Source organism: Wyeomyia smithii, chromosome 2 (genome assembly GCF_029784165.1).
Source record: "Wyeomyia smithii strain HCP4-BCI-WySm-NY-G18 chromosome 2, ASM2978416v1, whole genome shotgun sequence".
Classification (NCBI taxonomy): domain Eukaryota; kingdom Metazoa; phylum Arthropoda; class Insecta; order Diptera; family Culicidae; genus Wyeomyia; species Wyeomyia smithii.
The window spans coordinates 186,772,941-186,796,409 of record NC_073695.1 but is presented as its reverse complement, the minus strand read 5'-3'; the positions used below and the strand labels follow the sequence as shown (position 1 = coordinate 186,796,409).

Below are 23,469 nucleotides of genomic sequence, written 5' to 3'. Positions count from 1 at the left end.
CCTCACAGAAGAGGGAGGGGAGTCGAACCACTATGGACATACTTGTTACCTCTAAAAACATTCACATACCAAATTTGGTTGTATTTGGTTGATTGGTTCTCGAGCTGTGCGAAATTCGTATTTCATTTGTATGGGACCCCTCCCTTGTAGAAGAGGGAGGGGTGTCAAACCATTATGGATATATTTGTAACCCCTAAATACATCTACCTACCAAATTTGGTTCTATTTACTTGGTTAGTTCTCGAGATGTGCAGAAATTTGTGTTTCATTTGTATGGGACCCCTCCCTTCCAGAAGAGGGAAGGGTGTCGAACCAACATGGATATATTTGTTACTCCTAAAAACATCCACTTGCCAAATTTGGTTCCATTTGCTTGGTTAGTTTTCGAGATGTGCAGAAGTTTGTGTTTCATTTGTATTGGACCCCTCCCTTCCAGAAGAGGGAAGGGTGTCGAATCAACATGTACATATTTGTTACTCCTAAAAACATCCACATGCCAAATTTGGTTCCATTTACTTGGTTAGTTCTCGAGATGTGCAGAAATTTGTGTTTCATTTGTATGGGACCCTTCCAGAAGGCACACCTGGGGTATGCAAATCATTGCAAAAGTCAGACGAAAAATTGTCGTTTACTTCATCAGCTGTGGTAACCACGGAAGTAAAAACCAGAGCGGCATCTATAACTGCCATGATTTAATTATGTTTTGGAACACCGGGCAAAGATATTCGATTGAACCTCAGAACTTAGTTCTGGAGTACTTTGTGATAAGGTCGTTTGTCTAAATGTAAACATAACGAGTGAGAGATGATTCGTGCTTGTGAAGTACAAGGAATATAATTCTCACTCGTTTTGTTTACGTTTAGACATATGACCTAATCACAAAGTAGTCGAGAGGTGAGCGAATCTGTTATAAAAAGACCTAGTAAAGAACTACCTATCTGGTGGAAAAATGTGGGCTCTTGATTTGAGCAGGTAAATGACCAACTGGAAATTGCGTTCAGGAAACGATGGATTCTCGGTGTTGATTTATTTAGATTAACATCAAAATCACCAGTGATATAATTTACTTCAAATTTCAATTTGAATTCTTCGAAATGCCCAAAAACAGGTTCACTACAGTCAACAAATAAATAAATTCCAAGGAAAAATCGAATTTGGGTGGTGCTAGAATCGGATGATTCGGGACATTGGTTCCCATTATCCCCCTTAAATCCGGGCCTGACCACATATATCAACATAGTGAGCGGGGGCATAGTGTGGTTGGTAACGTCTCCGCCAACCACGCTCGACGCCTGGGTTCGAATCCCACCGCCGACATAGGTGTCGATGGTTGTGAGGTGGCGTGATCCACTCACAACCAACCCAACTGGTCTAGATTCAATCCTAGCCGACACCGGGAGATTTTCTGAGGCCAAAAATCTCTGGGATCACGCCTTCCATCGCATGAGGAAGTAAAGCCGTTGGCGCCGGTCCGTTAATATACGGGTCGTGAGTTAGGGTCCTGGGTGTGGAGTCGCCTCCCTGGGCGTCGGTGATTGGCCACAACAGTGGCGGAACTAGACCGACGGAAAATAAGTGAGAATAAAAAAAAAAACATATATCAACATCTCTAGGATATCAACCAGTGCAGATTTTAAGGAACTTAGAAATGCTCCAGGACACCACGCTAACTTTGCAGAACATCATAACTCTACCATCAGCAAAGCAAATAGTATTCGTTTCTACCATGATTTTCAAGACCCGTACACTGTCGAACCATTGTATATTATAAATTATGTAAGACCTACCGTGCAGTACCAATCCGTACACCCTGTAGGTTTAATTCAATAATCGGCAATAGAAAAGTTGACTGAGTCATATTTCATTAAATATTGCCATGTCATGATATCTACGTTGAAAATGAATCAATAGAAGTAAAAGAAATGAAAATATTGAAAATAAAAGTCTATTTACGTGTCGTTTCTGTTCGGTGTTGGCAATTTGGTAATAAATACGTTCCGAAAAAACTAATTTTGAATTGCATTCAATGTAATTGAACGGCTCACGAAAAAGAGACAGGGTTTTTTGAGCGCACCAGAATTGATGGGTTCGCGCGAACCCGAACCGAGACAACCCGAACTATCAACGCTCGTGAATCATTGTGAACCATGAGCCGATAATATGAGTCGGTTCAAGATGGTGAGTGAGCGGTTCAGAGCCGCTCTTGCAAAAGAGCCGTTTCGCCCGCCCCTAGCTGCAAATCGATCTGAGATGTTAGTATTTAGTGTTTATGCTGATTTCGAGGAATATATCATATAAATTGTATATATTCATCATATTTCATTCTGTCCGGATTTGAAGTCCGAGTTGTGGAAAGGTTTTCAATCCGCTCACATAGGTTAAATTATCAATTCTCGTCAGTTTATGACAGTTGTTACGTTTTTAATTGTCAATTTCTTTTAGTAGACTGACCGAGCGTATCATTTTAAACAGGACAGTACCTTTTTTGACCAATTTTTACCGTTTCGTCTTTTTGGTATTTTGAATAATTTTTTGAAAACTCTTTGAAAAGTTTTCGAATAAACTTTAACGAACACAGAGTCCACAAATAGTAGAAATAATTCGATGCTCTCTTGGAGCCTCGATTCATTTGAAGTTTGTGACCTCACTGTTCACGTATCTGTTTATAACGCCGTCCGTAAGTGTGATAGTGGAATTCAATATTTCACATTTGATGATCATATTGATCATATCGATGGTGAAGGAATCGAAGTAACTCTTTGCTCACACTCGACAATTCAAACGGGAGTTTACGGGCTCTCATGCAATTCTTGCAGTCTACATCAGCCTCGCCATAATAAAACTCGATTTCGTGAGTGTGGTTTGTCAACCAAAGTATGGCGTACAGAAACGACGACTAGAATCAGTTTAATGTAAATTCGTAAAATTCATATTAACGGATCTTGGATGGCATGGAGAACTACCAGAACACAAAAACCCTTACTATCTAGTAGACCTTGAAACAATAACAATTAGTAGCAGATATAAGATTGCAAATGTGATGTTCTTCTGCATATACTGAGAGGACGGATTAAAAACTCCTAGCTGTTCGATCGATTCAACTTTAACGAAAGTCCGGCTTCTTTTCGTTGTTGCAGGGTCTTTGATTTTCCATTGAGAACAAGATATTACACACAGAACGAATCCACAAGCAGGTTTATGAACGAGGTTAAAGAACTGCGGGACGCAGTCTCTATGAATATGACTCCAGAAGTTGTTAGGAGAAGACTAAAATTATATTTCAGAAATCAGCAATATACCTAAATGTATTGTATCTTTTTTAAATATGGGTTTACTCGAAAAAGCATAAAACTCAACATTTGTGTGGACTTGTCAATATAGAGTTATTAATATTCTTGATTAAACTGTTGTATTTTTTCACAAATAAGCGGGTTTCAAATTCAATAAGCGGGTTTTAAATTCGTATGACGTCATCCTACGCCAAAACAAATACATTTATTCCGTAAACTTGGCAAAACAACCTTTTAATCAAATCTCTGATACTTCACTTTTCCTTCTCCTTACTAAAATCAAAGTAAAATCCTAAACCATATTTTAATCGTATCAGCGAATCAGATTTAATTTGTCGAGCTAACTTTTTACGTCTGTTAGTAAAATAACCGCACCGGCTCTACGTTCTAAAAAAAAAAACAAACGGCGAAGCAACAAGTCATTTGCTGCCTTCCTTTCAATCAACTTTTCGACGCGAGTCTATTTTACGAGTATTCCCATTAAAATAGAACGCAATGTATCAAGTGGCAACTGATATGAAAATTCTTCGATTAATTAAATACAATGCACAAAAAACAGGAACTAAAATTAGTTAGATCTAGAGAATCCGTGAATAAGTCTAGCATTGTATTGGGTTACTTCTTCCGCAAGTTCAGAGGTTTGGCATTTTTGGCGAAGTTCGAGTTAAGCACTTTGTTCGTCAAACCAAACATATAAATAAATAAAATAGTAGTTCTATTGTATGTAGGCCAGTTCGCAGAAAAGTTAATATATCAAATTTAATTTCAACTTCATTGTTTGTGGATAATATAAGGAAACTTTCCAATCAAACTTCCATTACCGAATTAATTTAATATTTAACTTCTACACTTATTCTTAAAAGGTAACTCTTGTTTAAACATGCGATGATTGATTGTTTGAACACAATATGAATAACATTACTATTATTTAGTTGTTTAAATAGTTGCGTTGAATAGAGTATAAAAACATATTTTACAATCACGCTGAACATCCTTCAAAAAGATGTAACTAAAAATGTGTACGGTCGTCAATGCTTATGCTCAAGCTCAAACCAAAATTAAATTTAATTCGAAATTCAAATTTCATTTGCATAATAAACAATGGCAGAAAGTTCAAGCTGTAATACCAGGAAAAATATCGAAAGTTGTTAGCTGCTGTCGATAAACTTCGAATGCAAATTAAAAATCGGCAGTCTCAAGGTTGTCACTAATCTGTGTATGACGAAAGCTGAACAAACACCCGCTATTCGAAACACGCGGAATAAATTCAAATTTACCGGTTTGTTTGCTACAAGCACAATTTATGAAGACCATGATGCCACCTGAACAACCGATAATATTCGATTCAAAACTTAACCAGATTTTCTCCAGCGGTCTTAGTTCTTTATATTCGAGATTTCATCATATTATGACGTGGAATGGCAACCAAATGCTAATCTGTTTATGTGTTTGATCATTCCGAAGAACGTAGTAACTGACCTCACTTTATCAGCCGTAAAAGCTTTTTTTCAATTGTCGGAACTACGCTTCAGTCATGGGCGCAACTAAGAAAAATTTCTAGGGGGGGCTAGTTTTCATACACTTCATTTTTAAAAAAAAATAGGAAAAAGAGTTACAATGCGCCGATTTAAAAACGCATAAAGTAGTGTCGTAACAGAAGACAAAATCACTTCAATCGGGAATAAATCTCCGAAGATGTATTGAATATCTTGACCATCTCTTTCAGCTGACACTGATTCGATATTAAGGCGAACTAGGTTTGGTAAACAGCTGGGCAGTGCGTACTAGCAGTACACCCGTGCTAGTCGGCATAAAATAGATCCCAGTGTGGTCCAAGGCATAATGCCATATTCTTAACTTCACGTGGAACCGACTGGAATACGAGCAACCATGAGAAGATTGGGGAACCGGGGGGAACTTGGTCGTATGCTGACAGGGAAGCGGTAGTTGTTCTCCTTGGAGAGCAGCTTGTCTGAGCCTCTGTTTTCCAGGAAGTGGACGGTGAACTATAAAATGCGGTGTCTCGCCTCTACACCCAAGACAGCGCCCCCGTCGCGAGACTAGGTATCGCAGCCCTAGTAAAGCAGCATGCTAAAATAAACATACTACGAACAATCAAGAATTGAAAACGAACCGGAATTACCCGCAATGATCTAGTGACGAAATAAGGCCGACGATTAGAAGCACGGTACGTGTAACAATAGATCGCTTAACGCCTCGGATGCCGACCGGATCCTGCTGGATCAGCTAGTACTTCACCAGTTCGGCATCGTTGCGCTCCAGGAGCTTTACCGAAAAGGAGAGAAGGTACGGCGAATTTGTGGCCGCAAGGCACAATTTTACCAGAGCGGTGGCACAAACAATGAGCTGGGTACCGGTTTTATAGTGCTGGGCAGGATGCAGAGTCGTGCGATCAAGTGGCAGGCGTTCAGCGACACGTTGTGTTTGTTGAGAATAAAAGGCCGGTTCTACAACAACACCATCCTCAATGCCTACTGCCCTCTCGAAGGACGTCCCGATATAGAGAAAGAAACGTTCTACGCACAGCTGGGGAAATTCTACGATAGCTGCTCGCGTAGAGACATCAAGATCGTCATTGGGGACATGAACGCTCAGGTCGGTAGGGAAAACATATATAAGCCGGTGATTAGCCCGCACAGCCTGCACACCGTCACGAACGACAACGGCCAGGGATGCGTCAACTTCGCAGCTTCCCGCAGACTGGCGGTCCGAAGAACCTGCTTTCCCCAAAAAGACATCCACGAAACCACCTGGAGATCACCTGACCAACGAACAAACCAAATTGACCATGTTCTCATCGACGGCTCTTTTTTCTCAGACATACAAACGTACGCACCAATTGTGGTGGGGGTATTGGCATGACCACTTCGATCGAGTCTAGTGCGACGAAGTAAAAAGTTGACGATGTAGCTGATACGACCGGTAGTTCTCTACGGAATCGACACATCAACGCTTCTGGCCTTAACGCTCTTGGAGTTTTCGAACAGAAGGTGCTGCGGACTTCCTATTGTGGAGTACAGACAGACGACGGATAATGGCGACAGTGCATGAACCATGAGCTGCACGCGCTGCTTGGAGAGAACCCCGTTGCACAGCTGGCGAAAGTCAATAGGTTGCGGTGGGCCGGTCGCGTCGTAAGGATGCCGGACGATGATCCTGTGACATCACTTCTCTTCAGCAAACCTGTGGACTAGGGGGCGAAGCGTGCGCGATGGCTCGACCAGATCGAAAGAGACTTGCGGATGATGAGACGTCTGAGGAACTGGCGAAACACAGCCCAAAACCGAGCAGCATGGCAACAACTCCTTGATACAGCACGAGCCACCACGGCACTCGTCTTATTAGTAAGGTAAGTAAGAGAGCTAGGTTTGAGAATCGATCCTGGGCACAGTACTAGTTCTCAGCCAACGAATGATGACTTTTCAATTTGTGTTGATTTTGATGCTCTGATAGGAAGTATGGGATGTATTTATATTGACTACAATTATTCTCTGGGAAATTCTAGGAGGGGCTTAAAACTTGCTAGGGGGCTGTAGCCCCCCTTAGCCCCCCCGTAGTTGCGCCCATGGCTTCAGTGTTTGGCAAACAAACACAACCTCCGTTCCGTTTGCTCATGCTGACAACTGATAAGTACTTGCTCCTTTGTGGGCTATCGTAAGTATCGGTTCTGTTGATCATGAAAGCAGACTGCATGCAAATAATCACAAAGTTATAATATTTATGCCTCAATTGAAAATATTTGAATGTTGGATTATCTTCGAAGTTCTTCTGTCGTCAAATGTGCAAAAAATATACAGTCGCGTGTATTGAACAACTAATAATGATCAAAATTATATTAAAACATTAAAATCAGTTCAGCAACATCTGGTGATATTGGGATAAAATACAAAAACGTGCTTGAAAATTAGTAATAAAAACCTTGCGCATTTTCACGATAACTTCAAGTTTTGAAACTTCCAATCCTACATATGTTTAGGTCTACTTTGTACATGATAGTATAACAAGCTGTACGGGTTGAAAAAACATCTTTGTCATCTCATTATAGATTTTTGTTTAAAAAAGTTGTCTTTGTGAGATAAAACTCAACATCTTTGATATCAGCTAAATTTTTGATATAATTTTAGGTTGCGCAACCGACAATATGCAAAAGAAATTCACACTCCTCCTCGAAGTTAGTAAAAATATAATCGATGAACGGATCAAAAATAATCGTTAGACAGGTAGATTATAAAAGTATATAAGTAACATGCTAATTTCCATTTTGATACAATTCTCAAGTGAAGCGGTTTTAACATGTGACTAGTGTGCACTAAGCCGACTAATTGTTCGAACACATTCAACAGTCTCTGATAAGAAGGAACCTTTGCTTATTGTATATTAGCTGCCAAACACTTTCTTCAACGCTACTTTTTTACTTCCAGATCCACTTTCTACCTATTCACAATCTGACTGTATTTATTGCAAAAACCATAACTTAAAACAACGTTGTTTCAAATCAGATTGTTCTACTAAATTTTAGAGTTGTCAAAAAAACTAAAATAATTCTGTATTATTTTTTTATCTGCATGAAATATGGATGGAACTGAACCTAATTTGCCTGGAACTCAAAATCAAATTATTGAACCAATAAAGACGCATGCAGAATCCCGAACCAGCATCTTCAAATCTGAACAAAATACCTATTGCAGATGTGATTCGCAGTGAACTTCGATGTCAAAATAATAAAGACATGCGTCACTAAACTTGCCCGACAACTCTAGTTTGTAGACATCATACACGGAGTTGCACTTGAATGCAGTTTGATTGAAAGAAAGCTATTTGCATATATTAATTGGAATTATAATATGAGGCGGCATCACTCGATTACGGCTTACGCTGTATGCTTCATAACAACAAGATTAAACTCATTAGTGGTGATAACTATTTTCCACTTCCATTACACTTGACGTGGAGTGGCATGAATAGCGCGCCAAACCTGACATGAGCGATGAGACAGCTGCTCACGGATGAAAGCTGAAATCGTTATATTTTTTCGGTAACATGATTCACTCCACACTATGACATTGAAAAGTGCAAGAAAACCCCCTCTACAGTATACAGTGGAAAATCCAAGCTCCAAAATATGAGATAATAAGACTATTCTGACAACACTCATACCACTTTTACTTGTTAGCTTCCTCAGCGAGGAAAGGTTGTATAGAGAATATATCTATCTATAAATTATACAGAAAACACGTTCAAAACAATTTGAATTTACACTAACAAAACAAAAACGCATCGGGACTGCTGTTCTACGTATGTTTTAAAACAAAGAAACGAGAAAAATTATTTAGAAGTTTCACAATACTTGTACGTTCCCTATCTTCATTTCACTTAATATTTTTCTCGAAAATAGTTTCGGATTCTTATGTTCAGAAAATTATTTTTCTTTTTTTTTATTTCTTTTAAATATATGAAAATAGACTATTTTGTGGGGACAAACAAAAATTGACAAAAAGTACCGTGGGACAAGTAGGGGTAAACAGGGTAAGACCGCCCACCGTAGTTTTACTACCAAGTTATATAAGAATTGAAAAATTTCTTTAACATGTCTATTACAGTATAATTACGTAACATTTTGCACCCCTTTCTTTTTTGATAGTGCGCGAACGATCAAAGAAATAATCAAAAACAACCTTTCTGCTGGCAACCAGTCAATGCGCTATTGTTTTGCGGCAACGGGACTTAAGGTTTTTCTGTCTCAAAATCTATTGTTTTATTCGTGAATATACGTTCAATCGCTTCCCTGAATCTGTCTTCTTTCGGAAATATCGAAAGCCGTGAGTAATCTTGTAATTTTGACTACTTTTTCGGTGGAATATGAAAATGTTCCACTGGGGGTAAAGTCGCCCACTATACATGGGGTAAAACCGCCACGTTTACAAATGCTTGTTGTTTTACTTCAAGACCCAAATGCCTCGACACTACAAAGGGAATATTTACAGGATAAGTAAAGCAATTTCAAGCCACATAAGACATCGATGTAAGTCGACCATTTTCGATTTGATTGAAGCTTTTCTAGTAATATATTTTTAACGCGATTCATTTTTGAAAAAAGTAAACTTGTGTAAAAATGGTATTAATGAACAAAAATAATTTCAGAGCCAGGACGGTTTGTTTGATCGGTATGACGTCTCCGGCAGAGTTAAAAATAGTAGTTTTTTACTTCCGAAAAAAGTATACACTGCAAAAAAATTTCAAGAAAAGATATGGAAAAAGAATTAAAAAAGTTTTTTTTTAATTTATTTCATTAAAATCATGTTTTTGCCAGCAAAATCTACAAAAGGTAAGCTAAAACTTGATGGTTGTTGGATCATGGAGTAATACAAATATTAATAGGTCAAATTTTGTAAAGAGTTTTTTATTGGCGGTTTGTTTGATGTATGTACTGCCGGTACCCGCATAACTGTCCCATACTGATTTTGGTCACTTTTGAGTTATCATCGGGAATCGACTTAATTATCATATTTTCTGGAAAAAAATTAAAATTGATACTTTTGTATGGAAAAACATGAAAAAAAATACCAAGTTGTTTTTGTCCCATATTGAAAGTACCCGCATTACAGTCCCACTGCATAGTGGTACAAACTGCAAACATATAATTTTGCCTCAGATTAGTGTATATCGGATTATTTTAGGCATATAGAAGTAATATATATCATTTAATAAACTAGACTAATGTTGTTTTTCTGTAGTACAATCTACATTGCCAATGATACTGCCGGTTGCTGGTTGAATATATATGTGATGGGACAAAATATGCGAGTACTTTTGAAATGTACCCGCATATTTTGTTCCATTTTGTCTTTTTTTTTCAAGGTATATAACGAAAAACCAATTTCATCCATGGTTTTTTGTTCTCAACGATAAACTCGTGCTGTCATGAAACTGTTATGGTCATTGGTTCTGGATGTAATTGCTGGAAAACCGAAAATTCACGGATAATATTAAATCGTCGTTTTCTCAAAATGTTGTTTTTCATTATAGGACAGTTTAAAAAAATTAATAATTATTTTTATTACTCTATACATAATAAGTCTTCGAAAAAATCATACAGACAAATTTATTGAGTTTTTAATTTTAGCTTAAAGACAGGTATATTATAAATTGAATATCTTGAAAACCCCCAATTCTGAAAAAAGATCTGCACATTTTCAATGAATTTTTAAAATTGAAAAAAAAAACTGAAAAATAAACAAAAATTTTCCAGTTCTAATTTTTTAAATGCGGGTATTAGAAGTGGGAAAAATGATTCACTATAGTGAGCGGATCAGAGCGGTTCTGCTCACCAAGATGAACAAGTTTTTTTTAACAGCTCACTCGCTCTTTTCGTTCCTACATTTTTTTGGTTTTTATCAGTGTAGCTAATTAGCAGACACCGCAAGCGAGAGCCAGGTGAAAGCTTTACACCCGATTTGCCAAGCGCAAGGTCACGCGCAAAATTACAATAGAACTCCCAGAAACAAGCTGCCACCAAACGTCTGCCCTGATATGCATGACTTGCATTTCTCATCACCCAGCCAGCCGCAAGAGCATGCAAAAAAACAACTTGCAACAGTCCATACACAGGTACGCGGGCTGGCTAACGCCGAGTACGCACACGAATGGATGTGGAACGAAAAGAACGAAAGAACTGTTTCACTGATCTGGCAATCCGCTCGCAGGCTGATCAAAAGATTCAGTTCTTTGAAAGAGCGAAATCTTTCGCTCTCAGAAGAACTGGTTCTTCCGATGGCTCTTTTGTTCAGCTCGCAGGCAATCCGCTCGCGATCAGAAGATTTCGATCTTTTAAAGAACTGATTTTCTGATCAGCTCGCGAGCGGATTGTCTGCATAGATTCAAAAGATCAGTGAACCAGTTCTTTCGCTCTTTTCGTTCCACTTTTCGTTTGCGTCCCGGCGTTAGCCAACCCGTGTGCTGTGTGTGAACTGTGGCAAGTAGATTTTATTTTTTATTCCCGCGGCTGGTGGATGGTTATGCATAGGAGAGCAGGCAGCTATTTTCTGGGAGTTTTATTGCAGTGTCGCACGCCGCTTTGCGCTTGGGGTGTAAAACATTCATATGGCTCTCGCTTGCGGTGTCTGATCAACAAAATCAGCTTCAGCTTTTTGCTTGAAGTAAGGGGTGAGTTACCGCTCTTTAAAAAAGAGCGATAGATCACTCACTCACTTTGAAGAACCAGCTCTTAAGATCAGTTCGTGAGCGGATTGCCCACCTCTAGCGGGTATTGAATAGACGAACCTCTTAGCGAAGAAAAAAGGCAACATTTTACGCAAGATCAAAGTTATTTTTAATGTTAAATATATTGATGAACATTACCTGACCAGCAGTTTCAAGAAGCAGCCGAAGCCCCGACAGGTGGCTACCTCGGCAGTGTAGGTGACGGTCATTTCGCAACTCCAGTCACAGCCCCAGCAATGTTTAGCGCTACTGTACCCGGCTTATTTATCAGACTAATTAGTGGTCGCTGATTTACCTCACTCGCCGGGGACGTCACCGCGTTTGAGTGTATAGGCACTAAGCGGTTTCCGAAACGACCAATTGTGACACACGTGAACACTTGCTATCTCATTATTTGAATTTGTTACCCAGCAACTAAATCACTTTATCTTTATTCCACGAATAACGCTGCACTTTTGAGTATACATCACCTTATCTGGTGGTGTTGATATCACTTTTTGGTTAAAACCCGATATATCACATTCCTTTTTTGAAGTTTTTATTCCGATTCACACTTGGGTCACACTTTTCTCGTACTTTGCGCATCCAGTTGAGCTTACGTATATCTGACTTTCGGTGCGGCTGTGACCGATGCGTGGTTTCAGCAAAAATGACATCACTTCACGATGCCGGTCCAAAACGCTCTACCAGAGAGGTAATAGCTAAACGTAAGTATGTATTCTGTCGGTGGCTTTGTATGGGTTGAATTTAATTAGCTTCGACTATACCGCGTACTTCCAGGAAGCTCTGGTGGTCCGATGAATGACGAATGGACGGTCCTATAATTGAAAAGTCGCCCAGAGATGGCACGAAATAAAAAAATGGTTTGATTAGCAAGACGATAGCAGAGTCTGGCAGTTTTGGATGTTTGAGTTCAATGGCACCAAAGGTGATATTTTCAAGCGCTTGTAGTAGGACTCCCCGCGGAATTCAGAACGAAAACAGGTTTACGTATTTTTAACACAACCGTACCAACATGCTAAAACTTGAAAAAGCTTCAATCCATCTATTGGTGCGATCTTAACCTTCTATTCGTACAACTAACCAACTAACAATAACGTACTGTACATGGCTAGTAATAGAACAATTTACAAAACATAGTTGATTTTAGTACATTTCATATATATAATTGAATGAGTTGCATATAATATATTTAAATTAAATTATATTTAAATTAAATCGAAAATGACTAAATTTTCTAAAAGCATTTCGCATCGAATTTTATTTTATTGGTTTCTTAAAGCTTGAAAATGTAGTTTGAACATAATTAAAATGTAAAAAGCCTAATGAATTCCTGTTTCTCAGAGCCAGCCCAGGTTTATTTGACACATATTTTTTGTCGTTCGATTTGTTTTAGGTTGGTTATTATGACTATTGATGCTTTTCAAATAGCTATAAATCAACATCATGTATGTAATAATCCCCTGAGTCGAGAAATTACGAACTTGGACTTTGTCTCATAGGGTTGTCGGGTCCTGAGGGTATACGCTGGTGTTCAATATTATGATACCCTAATTCTCAAATGCAATGATTACTATTCGTGAGCCCAATACGCAGATGAATTGCGTGTTCGCATTGGGTTGTTTTACATTTGCATATGTCATATTGAAAAAGTACAATTCGTTTTTTCACTTATTCATGCAACAGTGTAGCCGTAAATGTAGGTGAACTATCGAAATTTTCATTTCGATAAAAACTTTAATATAAGGTACATTCCATTTTCGAGGTTTTTTTTCTTCATTCGAACTGTACTTTATATTGTTATATTTTCAAGTAATTTATTTGTGTGGGCAATCACAAATAATGACTTTTCAACACTATTACAATTTAAATTGTGAGTATTTGTTGGCATGCAATTAGGACTTATTATTGTTAAAAGGAAAATAATTTTACAATCAACTTAATTGACTTAAATGACTATAAAGAGGTCTAATCGTGATGATTAAGAATTGCAACGGTTTTATTCGAAAAATGGTAATAATTTTATTTGACATAGCCTCTAATGTTTCGACACCAGTAAGACTATATAATTGGGGTGTACTAAAGCAAGGAGAACATTATGAAATCTTTTTCAGAACTCTGTTCTGAATCCTTTGAAGCGCTTTTTGTCTTGTTCACAATAACGTGACCAGATCGGTGTATCAACAGTTTGAATAAAATAGTAGAGGGGTGGTATCCAAGACACGACCGCATAGTTGACGTAGGACTACAATAGTTTTATATTTCTCTTTGGGCCTCTGTTTGATTTGAGCTCGTTTTACTTCTGGCACGGTTCGATTTTGGCACACATAAGGCAAAAACGAGCGATTATGTCTAATCACATTTCTTAGTTTTCTTGATTATTTAAACCAATTTAAGCTCAACATCCTCCAAAAGAAGGGTATTTTGGTTCTTTATGTTGCCGAAGCGGATGACCGGAATCGGTAAAACGGTTCCTGGAATATGACCGGCACATGTGCCGGTAATATAATGATCATGATATAAGCAGTACTAAGCCTCTAATTACTCGGGTAGTAATAACAAGTGTCTAGTTCGTCAGCGAAACCTCAAACGACTTGGAACTAAAACTAGTTCATTGGTGGAAATACCTATGAAAAAAAGTCATGAAAAGAGAACCGTTCATTTTTGGCATGGTTCAATCTTGCCAACAAAAAAATTCTGCCGTGTCGTGTTTGGCAAAATCGAACGGGGTCTGTTTTTTGATTATTTATTTGCAGCATTCTATTTTAGAAGAAAAAATATTCTCTTTAACATTGATGAATACCATTCATTCTAATACAGTCAATTTTCTTCAATACGCGAAAAGGCAAGCTTCTAAACAGGCCTAAATTGAGTACGATTTAGTAGAAATTAAACAATATTTGTTTGTCTTGTGAACGATGGCTCACTCTCCGATCACCAAGCGGCAAAGATGTCACAAAAAAAATTTTCCTGCAGTTACAAGTTCATGGAAAAAATAACGATAAAGAATTACAGTTTTTAAACAAAAATGTATATTCACAGAAAATTAAAAATTTACATGAGAAATACAGAGTGTAGAGTTCAAAAATAAACAACGCATTTTATCTGTACAATGAACCTAATTTATACACCCTGCTACCTGCCTCTACCAACACGTACAGAATTTTGTTGTTTCCGGTGGTGCAATGTATTTTGCGGCACCCGAATAATCATATTGAATTCTGATATTTGTTACTGTAGTAAACAAGAAGTAGAAGGAGACAATTCAAACGACAATTCGATTGTATTCCAGATCGCAAAACGATACCTACGCGTTAACCCAACACGCCACACTGTGCGTCGACAGCGGCAATGAAGTCTTCACTTGGCTTGGCTGCACACAAATGAATATCAAGTTCTACTGCACTGATAGACGACTAATGACCAGCGCTCTATTCATACATTGCTCGGTGCAGTACTGTTGCCTGTGCCAGCATGTTTTCCTCCAAGACATCGGTTTCAATAACATTCTTACAGCAGAACGTAAAACTGTTTGATAGAGGAGGTGGTAACGAACTTTTCGAAAAAGCTTCACCTTCAAGACATCAAAATAGTCTAGGCTCATGGAAGCGAACATTAGTTGACCTATTGGGACGGGGAGATTCTGTCAAATTTTTTTTTGTCACTGCTATACAGGATATCACAGCAGGCAGTTGGTGTCTACTCATGAAGTCTGTGCCAGGCGTGCTCGCATGTGATTGGTACATTGTTCGTGAAAACTCGACCTTGAAACTTTTATGAAATTTTCACTGTTTAACAATGAAATTATAATGATAACTGAGGAATCACAAAATTCGATCACATCACATCACATATCGATTATTGTAATCCATCATGTGGTTACATCAGTATTACCGTTTGAAATCTTTCATTCCAACGTTACACCTTGGTTTTAGTTTCCGCAGAATGTATCTCGATATAGTGCGGTTAGACGTAGTCCTACGTCAAAAAAAAACAAAAGATTTCTTCGAAAAAAGCATAGAATTTCTTTCAATGCGAGGATGTAAATATCACGTATAAACAAGCAGCTCCAGCAAAATAACCGTCGAATTTGCTAGCTTGTATCATATTAGTAACTATGAGTAATTGTTGAGTAATGGAATGCCCTTAGCGAAATTCAAACTAATCATCTGCAAAAATTGGATTTTGTTTGATGTGTGACATAATCCTTTCAATAATAATTCTCCTAAACAGTTTACTTATCGAAGAAATGCTTAACCAAGAAATGATAACTTGATAATATGCAATTTTGAAACAACTGTTGAAATTTTTAATGAAAAATCCATTTTGCTTTCAGAAATGTTTAACATGTTGAAAATTTCATCGTCACTATTGGACTCACAAAATTCAAATTTGAATCATGAACACTGTCAAACTGCTGAGCAAGTCTTTGAGCCTTTTTTTACATCGGATACAAGAGAACGATCACCATCTTTTGTTATTGGAACAGGCTTTGAAGATTTCTCATGAATCTTCGATAGCTTCCAAAATAGTGTTGAATGTAGTTTTAATTTTTCAACTTAAGTTATGATTTCTCAAAAATTTTGATTTCTCAAAAGTGCAAATCTATGTTCAATGTCTCAATTTAAATTAGTATACATAGTTTTAAAAACAAGGTCACGAGAACGTTGACATTCGCGTCTGTGAACATTTTTTCAAACGAATAAGAAGCTGAAGATTTTTATCAACTATTGGTGAGTCAAATTTCATTTGAGCCTTTGGAACAGAATAATTTCTGGCATCAAAAATTACACATTTCGATGCTGGATGCGGAATTGTTATTTACATTTTGCATATCTAACTCATTATTAGATTTATTCTCAAAATAAGCTTTTTATCTTTCAATCCAAACAATACAAATTCCCAACTTTTCGAAAGCTTGAAAATGCTATTCTGAAAGTCCGTGCTGCATCGATCGAAATAAGATATTCTAAATATTTTTAACACATTTTGCAACATGAGGTCGAGAATTGTCTGTTGATGGTATCGTTCATCAGTAGTCGTTTCATCAGCAATTTATAATACATAGTCAGCACTCTTACTCTCCCACCAAATACGGGGCATAACTTTTTTCCGTGTACGTTGCATACTGGTTGTATTAACAAGCTTTGTTTAAGTGGGAAAAACAATGAAATAAAACTAAAAATCGGCTTACAACTTGAATAAAAGTTCAGGGTAGAAAGAAATTTAGTGTTCTTCTTCAGCTTGTTATTCATTTGTAATCAGCAAAAACATGTATTAGTGAACTCGACCACTAATACTAGCGCAGTTAGACACGTCTATGATGCCCTGCGCTTTGGATTGTGAAAAATCGATATAAAAAACCTTTTCTTTTTTGTCTGGCGAGCAAAATTGCACAAATGTTCTATCGCCTTTCAATATCTCTCTTCTTAATCTCATAAGAAACCCATTTTATCTCTTTCTGAAACTTATCCAATACGTGCAACCGTTCGGAAATAGTCGATTGGGCAACATTTAATGCTTCTGCCAACTGCATCAATGTTTGAGTTATCAAATCTACATCTTCAAAGTTTTTTGGCAGACCTGATCGTGTCTTTCACATCGGAATCACCAGCTTTTTAAATCGAAAACCCTCAGCAGCCGTTTCCTTCGAATAAAAAACATGTAAGGCTTCCCGCAAAAGGTCTTTTCCTGGTATAAAATTATTTTAACGCAAAAAAACTATATTGTTGACACAGAGACAAATCAAAACAAAGTGGCTTTTAATCACACATGTTTACTCTTCAGAACACATAGTATATATCAGTTACGCCATACTTAGAGACTGAATTCATGATCGGTGTTCAAAGTAAAACCACCGATCATGAAAAAATGGGCGACTTCTGGTGAGTTCTGCAAATCATCTTCGAAAAATTTTTTGTGTTCGAGTGTACACACTTAATTTATCTCTGCAAACTTCCCAACAGCTGAGCGAGCTCGGCGAAGTTTTTAATAAATATCAGCAATATATTTCGACGAACATTCAGCAAATATATCGATCTACCGTGAGCCAGCAAGTGTTGACATCTCGTTTGCCGAGGTTTTTTAAAATTCTGCCGGAAACTCGTAGAACATTTTGCTGAATTTATCAGCTGTTGAGTTCTCGGCAGCAAAATCTAAGTGTGTACATTGGGATGGAAAATGTATTGCAGCATTGAATAAATTCCCAAGCTCAGTTTGAACTTCAATTCCCAAAGATTCAATAGCTTCCGTCTCAAGATAAGCAAGGACACGACGTTTGATCTGGCGATGGATTACAATTTTAATACCAATCCTGAATTGTATCGAATATACACACTTAATCATTAATTTAATTTATCTCAGCAAATTTCCCAACAGCTGATCGTACTCGGAGAATTTTTGGCGGATGACAGCAATATATTTCAACCGACATTCGACAAATGTATCGATCTACCGTAAACCAGCAAACATTGACATTTCACTTGCCGATGTTCATGAAAATTTTGCCGGAAACTTGTACCGTTTTGTCTCAAACTTAGAACAGTCTCAAACTTCGAAAACTTTGGAATAAAAACCACATTATTACCAGCTAGTTTAATCAAAAGTATGATTATTATATACCATTTCCTTCCTCGGAATGTCATCTACTCAGTGATGTATAGCTCTTCACTGTAGGACCACTTCCAGGGAACCAGCAGGCGATGAAAAAAGTGACAGTCACTGTTGAAACGGTTTGCCTATCTATCTCTATGTCGAATTCGTTTTTACGGCAGGACTATCCCGTCCCGGACTACGCTTTGCAGCTTTTCACTTCCGAGCAGTTGCAATGGTGTGCGTAATACCAGAGGTAGCTGTCACTTTTGTTTTGGTCATTATCGCCATTGTCTTTTATCGCGTTTGTGCTACTGTACGAAAAATTTGCCAATTTACTGAAAAACGACAAAATAACAAAATAAAATAAAAAAAATTCAACCAGATGTTTGACACGCGAAGAACGATAATCAAAGCAAACCGATTTTGACACTTTTTTTTTTATTTTGACACATACGTGTGAATGTGTTGGTGTTTTCAAAACTGCACTCTGATTCTTTCGCGGACTGTCCGGGACAAACAAAGGGTAGTCCGGGATAGTCCGGAAAATGTAAAAAAAAATAGTGATAGGACAAAGTGTAGTCCGCGAGGTAGCTACACCGCAAAAACGAAAACGACATTAGTATTACATTGAAGTGTTCGGAATTTGAATCAGAGCCGAGTTCTGAATTCTCGCTAATTTAATAAACAAAACATGTTTGAATCTATATAAATAGCACTCAATTGCAACAAAAATAAAACAACCAACATGTTGAATCTTTAAGATCGACGAGAGAACTAATCTTTAGTTGATTTTTTATTGCAAAAAAGTTACATCATAGCTTAAGTGTTCGAAATTTGATGCAGTAAGGTATATTTCACTAAATTTATCAGCTGTTGGGTTCTCGGCAAGGTTGCATATTCAATTGTGGGGTTTCAATTCCATTCAATTGGTCGCGTGCCGATAATTTGCTCCACAAGTACAATTTTGAAACATGATGTACGACAAACTTGCAGTGCTTAAGTAATGCTACAAGTTTGTCAAAGAAAGCAGTGCTCTAACTCTAATGCCTAAAGTGTGAGAGCCCATATTCAGTGGACCATTCAGGCAATATTCACGGTGAATATTATAATATTCACCGCGAATATTGGCTGAATATTACGCTGAATATGGGCTCTCACACTCCAGGTATAACAGTTAGAGCATTGCACCATTAGACAAACTTGTAGTACTACTTAGGGACTACAAGTTTGTCATACATGGTTTCACAAAACTGCACTTGTGGAACGAGCTGTCGGCACGCGGTGAAAAAGCACCCCAAAATTCAATATGCAACCTTGGTTTTCGGCAATAAAATCTAAGTGTGTCTGAACCACATAATTGGGAATATTTAAATTTAGGGTATGGTCTGAGAAAAGTTTCAGTAAAAATTGCAATCAGTGTTGCGAAAGTTTGACACTGCAAAATGAAAACGATATAACAGCAGTTTCACTGTCACTCTTCTCAAACTGATATTGAGTGTTACCCGAGTCAAATCTCAGTGAAAATCATGTCAGTGAATTAAATGATATGACTTAATCATTATCGAAATGATGTGATCTAGGCCAATCCATCAAAAAAGTCGATGAAGTAGATGAGCATCTCTATCCTCAACCGCATAAACGTCGCTAAAGTAACAAAGCGTGTGCGAAATCACAGTGGGGCCTGTCAATATAATTGCTGTCAACTGAACTGAATTTAATTTTCGTTTTCAGCTCGGTGGTGCTAAAACTGATATTCGCAGTTCATAGTTTCAACTGAGAATCGATCACTGACAGTGAAATATTGCTACCCTGAAGTTGCAATGTGCACTTTATTTAGAAAACTAAAAAGCTAACTCCCATTAATTTCAATGAGCGAGCATTATAAACTCGAAATTTTGATTGAATTATTTACAATCATTGTTGAACTTTAATTAAATCAATGTACGTTAATTTTGTCAAAGTAATTTTGATTTCATCAACAGTGTGATCGTTGATAAGACCTTTCAAGACAACTTGGCGTTCATGGTGTGCAATTGTGTATCTATTTAATACTAATTAAATACTAAATAAGACAATTGCAGCCCCTAATTAACTCTGCCAATGATAGAGGCATCCGCCTCTACAGCCAATTTGATAAGTAATTTTAACGTCAGAAGCAAACGTTGAATTTTTTTTTGTGAATATTAAATTCAGAAGAAATAGTTACTACAATAAGTGGAATTTTCTCCTTCTTAGAAGAATATATATTTTGAATATATTTGAATATACTTTGTCCAAGAGAGAACGCTCCCTTTTTCTTTTTTTAGCAATGCGTGGTTTCTTTTTCGGCCTGTCATTCCAAGTAATATTCAAATATAAACAATTGTTGAATCTAAATAGATAGTCTTGAAGAAGACTGATGTGTGAACTAACCTTCAGGTAATCTTTTGAAGGCGTACTGACACAAACCACAAACCTTGAAGCTATAGGCAGTCGATGACCAATCCACAAGCAACCGGAAACGCGACCAGACGTTTCATGAAGATTTGAGTTCGTGTAAGGAATAGGACATAATTTTTTCTTAGACATAAATGTAAATGTGACCTTCACAATACCATTAATACGTTTTCAGTTTGTCCCTTCTTTATTCAAAGAGATTGTGCGGGTGATTAAACGCTAAGAAATAGATACTACGACGGGCTCTTAATATCTTTGTGAGTTTTATTCCTCAATTAATTCTAGTATATGGAGTAAGGTCGCAGTACGAGTGATCGTCAGACTATATCTCGTGAAACGCTCGAGAGAGACAGGCTCATAATACATATAACTTTTTTAGCTGCTGGAATGGCACGAAACATGAAACTAGGTATTATTGTTTGTAAAATCACACGAACTTCGATCTTGGAGCATTTAAAATTAATCAAAAGGAGCCGACACGAGAATCATTTCCTGGAGCATTTATACAGCAGACACAGAAAGATACCATCTGATTTTCATGCATCAGTTGCGCTTTCTCGCATCTACAGAGCGCTTAAGACAATGGGTACGGGTTTTGACACGATATGATACTTGTAACGAATATTATAAAAATCAATTTTATTGTTTATCACATAGAAAAAATTATAACAAAAAAGCTATCGTCCATTAAAATTCGCTCGAAAAATTTAAGTCTGGCCACTCAGTAGAGTGAGTATTAATTCTCATCACCAGACAGCAACCGGTAGTTACGTTCGTTCTTGGATAAATTCGCTGCTCTTGTATGTGTTGTGTTTGAATCGTTGGTGGTAGCGAGGTATTTTATGTGTCGAATATTAAAAAAAAGAATGAACCTGGCTTCCCTTATTCAGAGGTCAGCCGATTCAAGGCCATGAATTACTTTTTTGGGACCCGCAAATACTGCAGAACGCTGCTATTTATTGTTTGAATCCGTTTTTTTCTGATGATATTACTGAGATTTTTTATGAAGCACCAGCTACTGACAAGAGCACCAATTTATAATTTTAGATCTCATTCTATGCTATGCGCTTTTCAATTTAATTCGACGGAATGACTGTTGGTCATTACCTTAACAAAATTGTCATGCCATTTTCCCGTTTCCTGGTTCCCAGAATGTGTGCTATGGAACGGTAGCTTTTCGTGACAAGTCGGGTTCAAGCGTGCTACCACATTCTGGTGTACATGATGTTTCCCCAGAGGACGACAATATCTGCTGTCGTTCATTACATAACACACAATCAAAGTGCAAAACAAACCGAGATGTACCTACTGTGTCAGCGGTCGCGTCAAAAATGAAAGCCGAACAACTGTCGGTGATGACTAACGGTTGATTATAGTAATCTGCGGGGTCTAGTGATTCGCTAGTCGACGGTTGAAAGCGTTCGTAACGAATGTGTGCAGTATATATACATTATCACGATGCTGTTCGTTTGATGACGAACCGGCAGCCTTTTTGCACGTGTCTGCTAGTCGGTACAAAACTTTACCCAAGAAAGTGATACGCGCTCATCATAACGGAAGGCGTCTTCTACGTCAATACTTGCTTGCATGATTTAAGTAGCGTTTTCGTGAATAGACCACACGATTCTATATTATAGTATTCCAATATTCCTGTATATTGATCCCACTCAATCCGAATAGTTCGTATTATTATTGATTGAAAACTTTGATGAACAGTTGTTTTATTTCCCATCACAGAAACTTATCCGCCGTATTAAATTTAAAATGAGAAGTACCTTCTTATTTTGGATACACATTAAGCATACATTTATCTCAGAAGTTGATCACTATTGTAGTAAACTGAACTAAAATCGGTTATTTGGTAAAAATTCGTACAAGCATCAGAACGGCACATACCAGCATATTTGTATATATTTATATTTATTACACACACGCACATCACACATAACCATACAAGCACACTCACCTTACCCAAACACATTACTCACGCACCATAAACACACACATACAAATATTCAAGAATGCGTCTCAAAAACAAGATGAGTTTCGGAGCAAAACAATAGACTTTTCGCATTCATAAAACCAAAAAAAAAAATTACCTCGCTTCAAAATAGCACTTAAACCAATAACTGCACTTAAAAATCGAACACAATAGATACAAAATATTCGTCGCAGTTTGACAACTAAAAGCCCGACTAAGAATTTTAGGTTTTTTTTTGAGACCAAGGTCTCCTAACCTAATCAAAATACTCAACAAATTTGAAACAGATGATTTAAAAACCAACAAATGTCCACAGCTTATTCGCTTTGACATGCATTTAAACATGTGAGCATGTGTTGAATGTTTCTGATACATTAATAGCACAATGTTAATTAAAACTATCTTACCTCACGAAATAACGTTAAATCATCGAACCGATTCTTCAATTAATGACGCGACAATAATTCAACCAGAAATACACTGTGTCTTCGTTCTTCTACTACACATTACACACAATGGAAATAAAATAACTATCTGAAGCAGGAAAACACTGATGTTTCCCCACAGGTAAGTAAACGAAATATGACAATATCTGAACAATTACTATAACATAGCACTGCGGCGAAGGGGTTATAAATACGTTCACTTTATTGCAAATTCGCGGCAGTAACTGCATCCCACGAACAGAGGGATACAATCACAACAAACGCCACCAAAACCGGACCGATCTGATCGAACCCACCAAACTGACTGAATCACTGAACGCCGCATTGCATCGAAATTTTTTGCCGTAGTGCTCGCTCTCTCATAAAAACTCGAATCTCTCTTGTTTTTCTTTGTCGTTATGCTACTTTGTAGCATTGCTACATTTAACGCGTTGCTCTTTTCATCAATCGGATTATTTTCTCTCGCAGCTCGCGCTGTATG

General features: G+C 37.5%; 1 protein-coding gene across 3 annotated transcripts in view; it reads right to left on the bottom strand.

Annotated features, from left to right (window-relative positions):
• Window positions 1–23,469, bottom strand: part of LOC129721834 (bestrophin-4) — a 43,387-nt gene that overhangs the window by 16,935 nt on the left and 2,983 nt on the right. For 2 of the 3 annotated variants that reach the window (XM_055674874.1, XM_055674876.1), the window contains exons 1-2: window positions 22,950–23,278; window positions 11,670–12,349 (exon numbers count right to left, since the gene is read on the bottom strand). In XM_055674874.1, the coding sequence (XP_055530849.1) occupies window positions 11,670–11,740 (71 nt within the window). In that variant the 5' untranslated portion in view covers window positions 11,741–12,349; window positions 22,950–23,278. Of the gene's footprint in view, window positions 1–11,669; window positions 12,350–22,949; window positions 23,279–23,469 lie in introns of those variants that run through there. The other variant, XM_055674875.1, reaches the window with a different exon arrangement.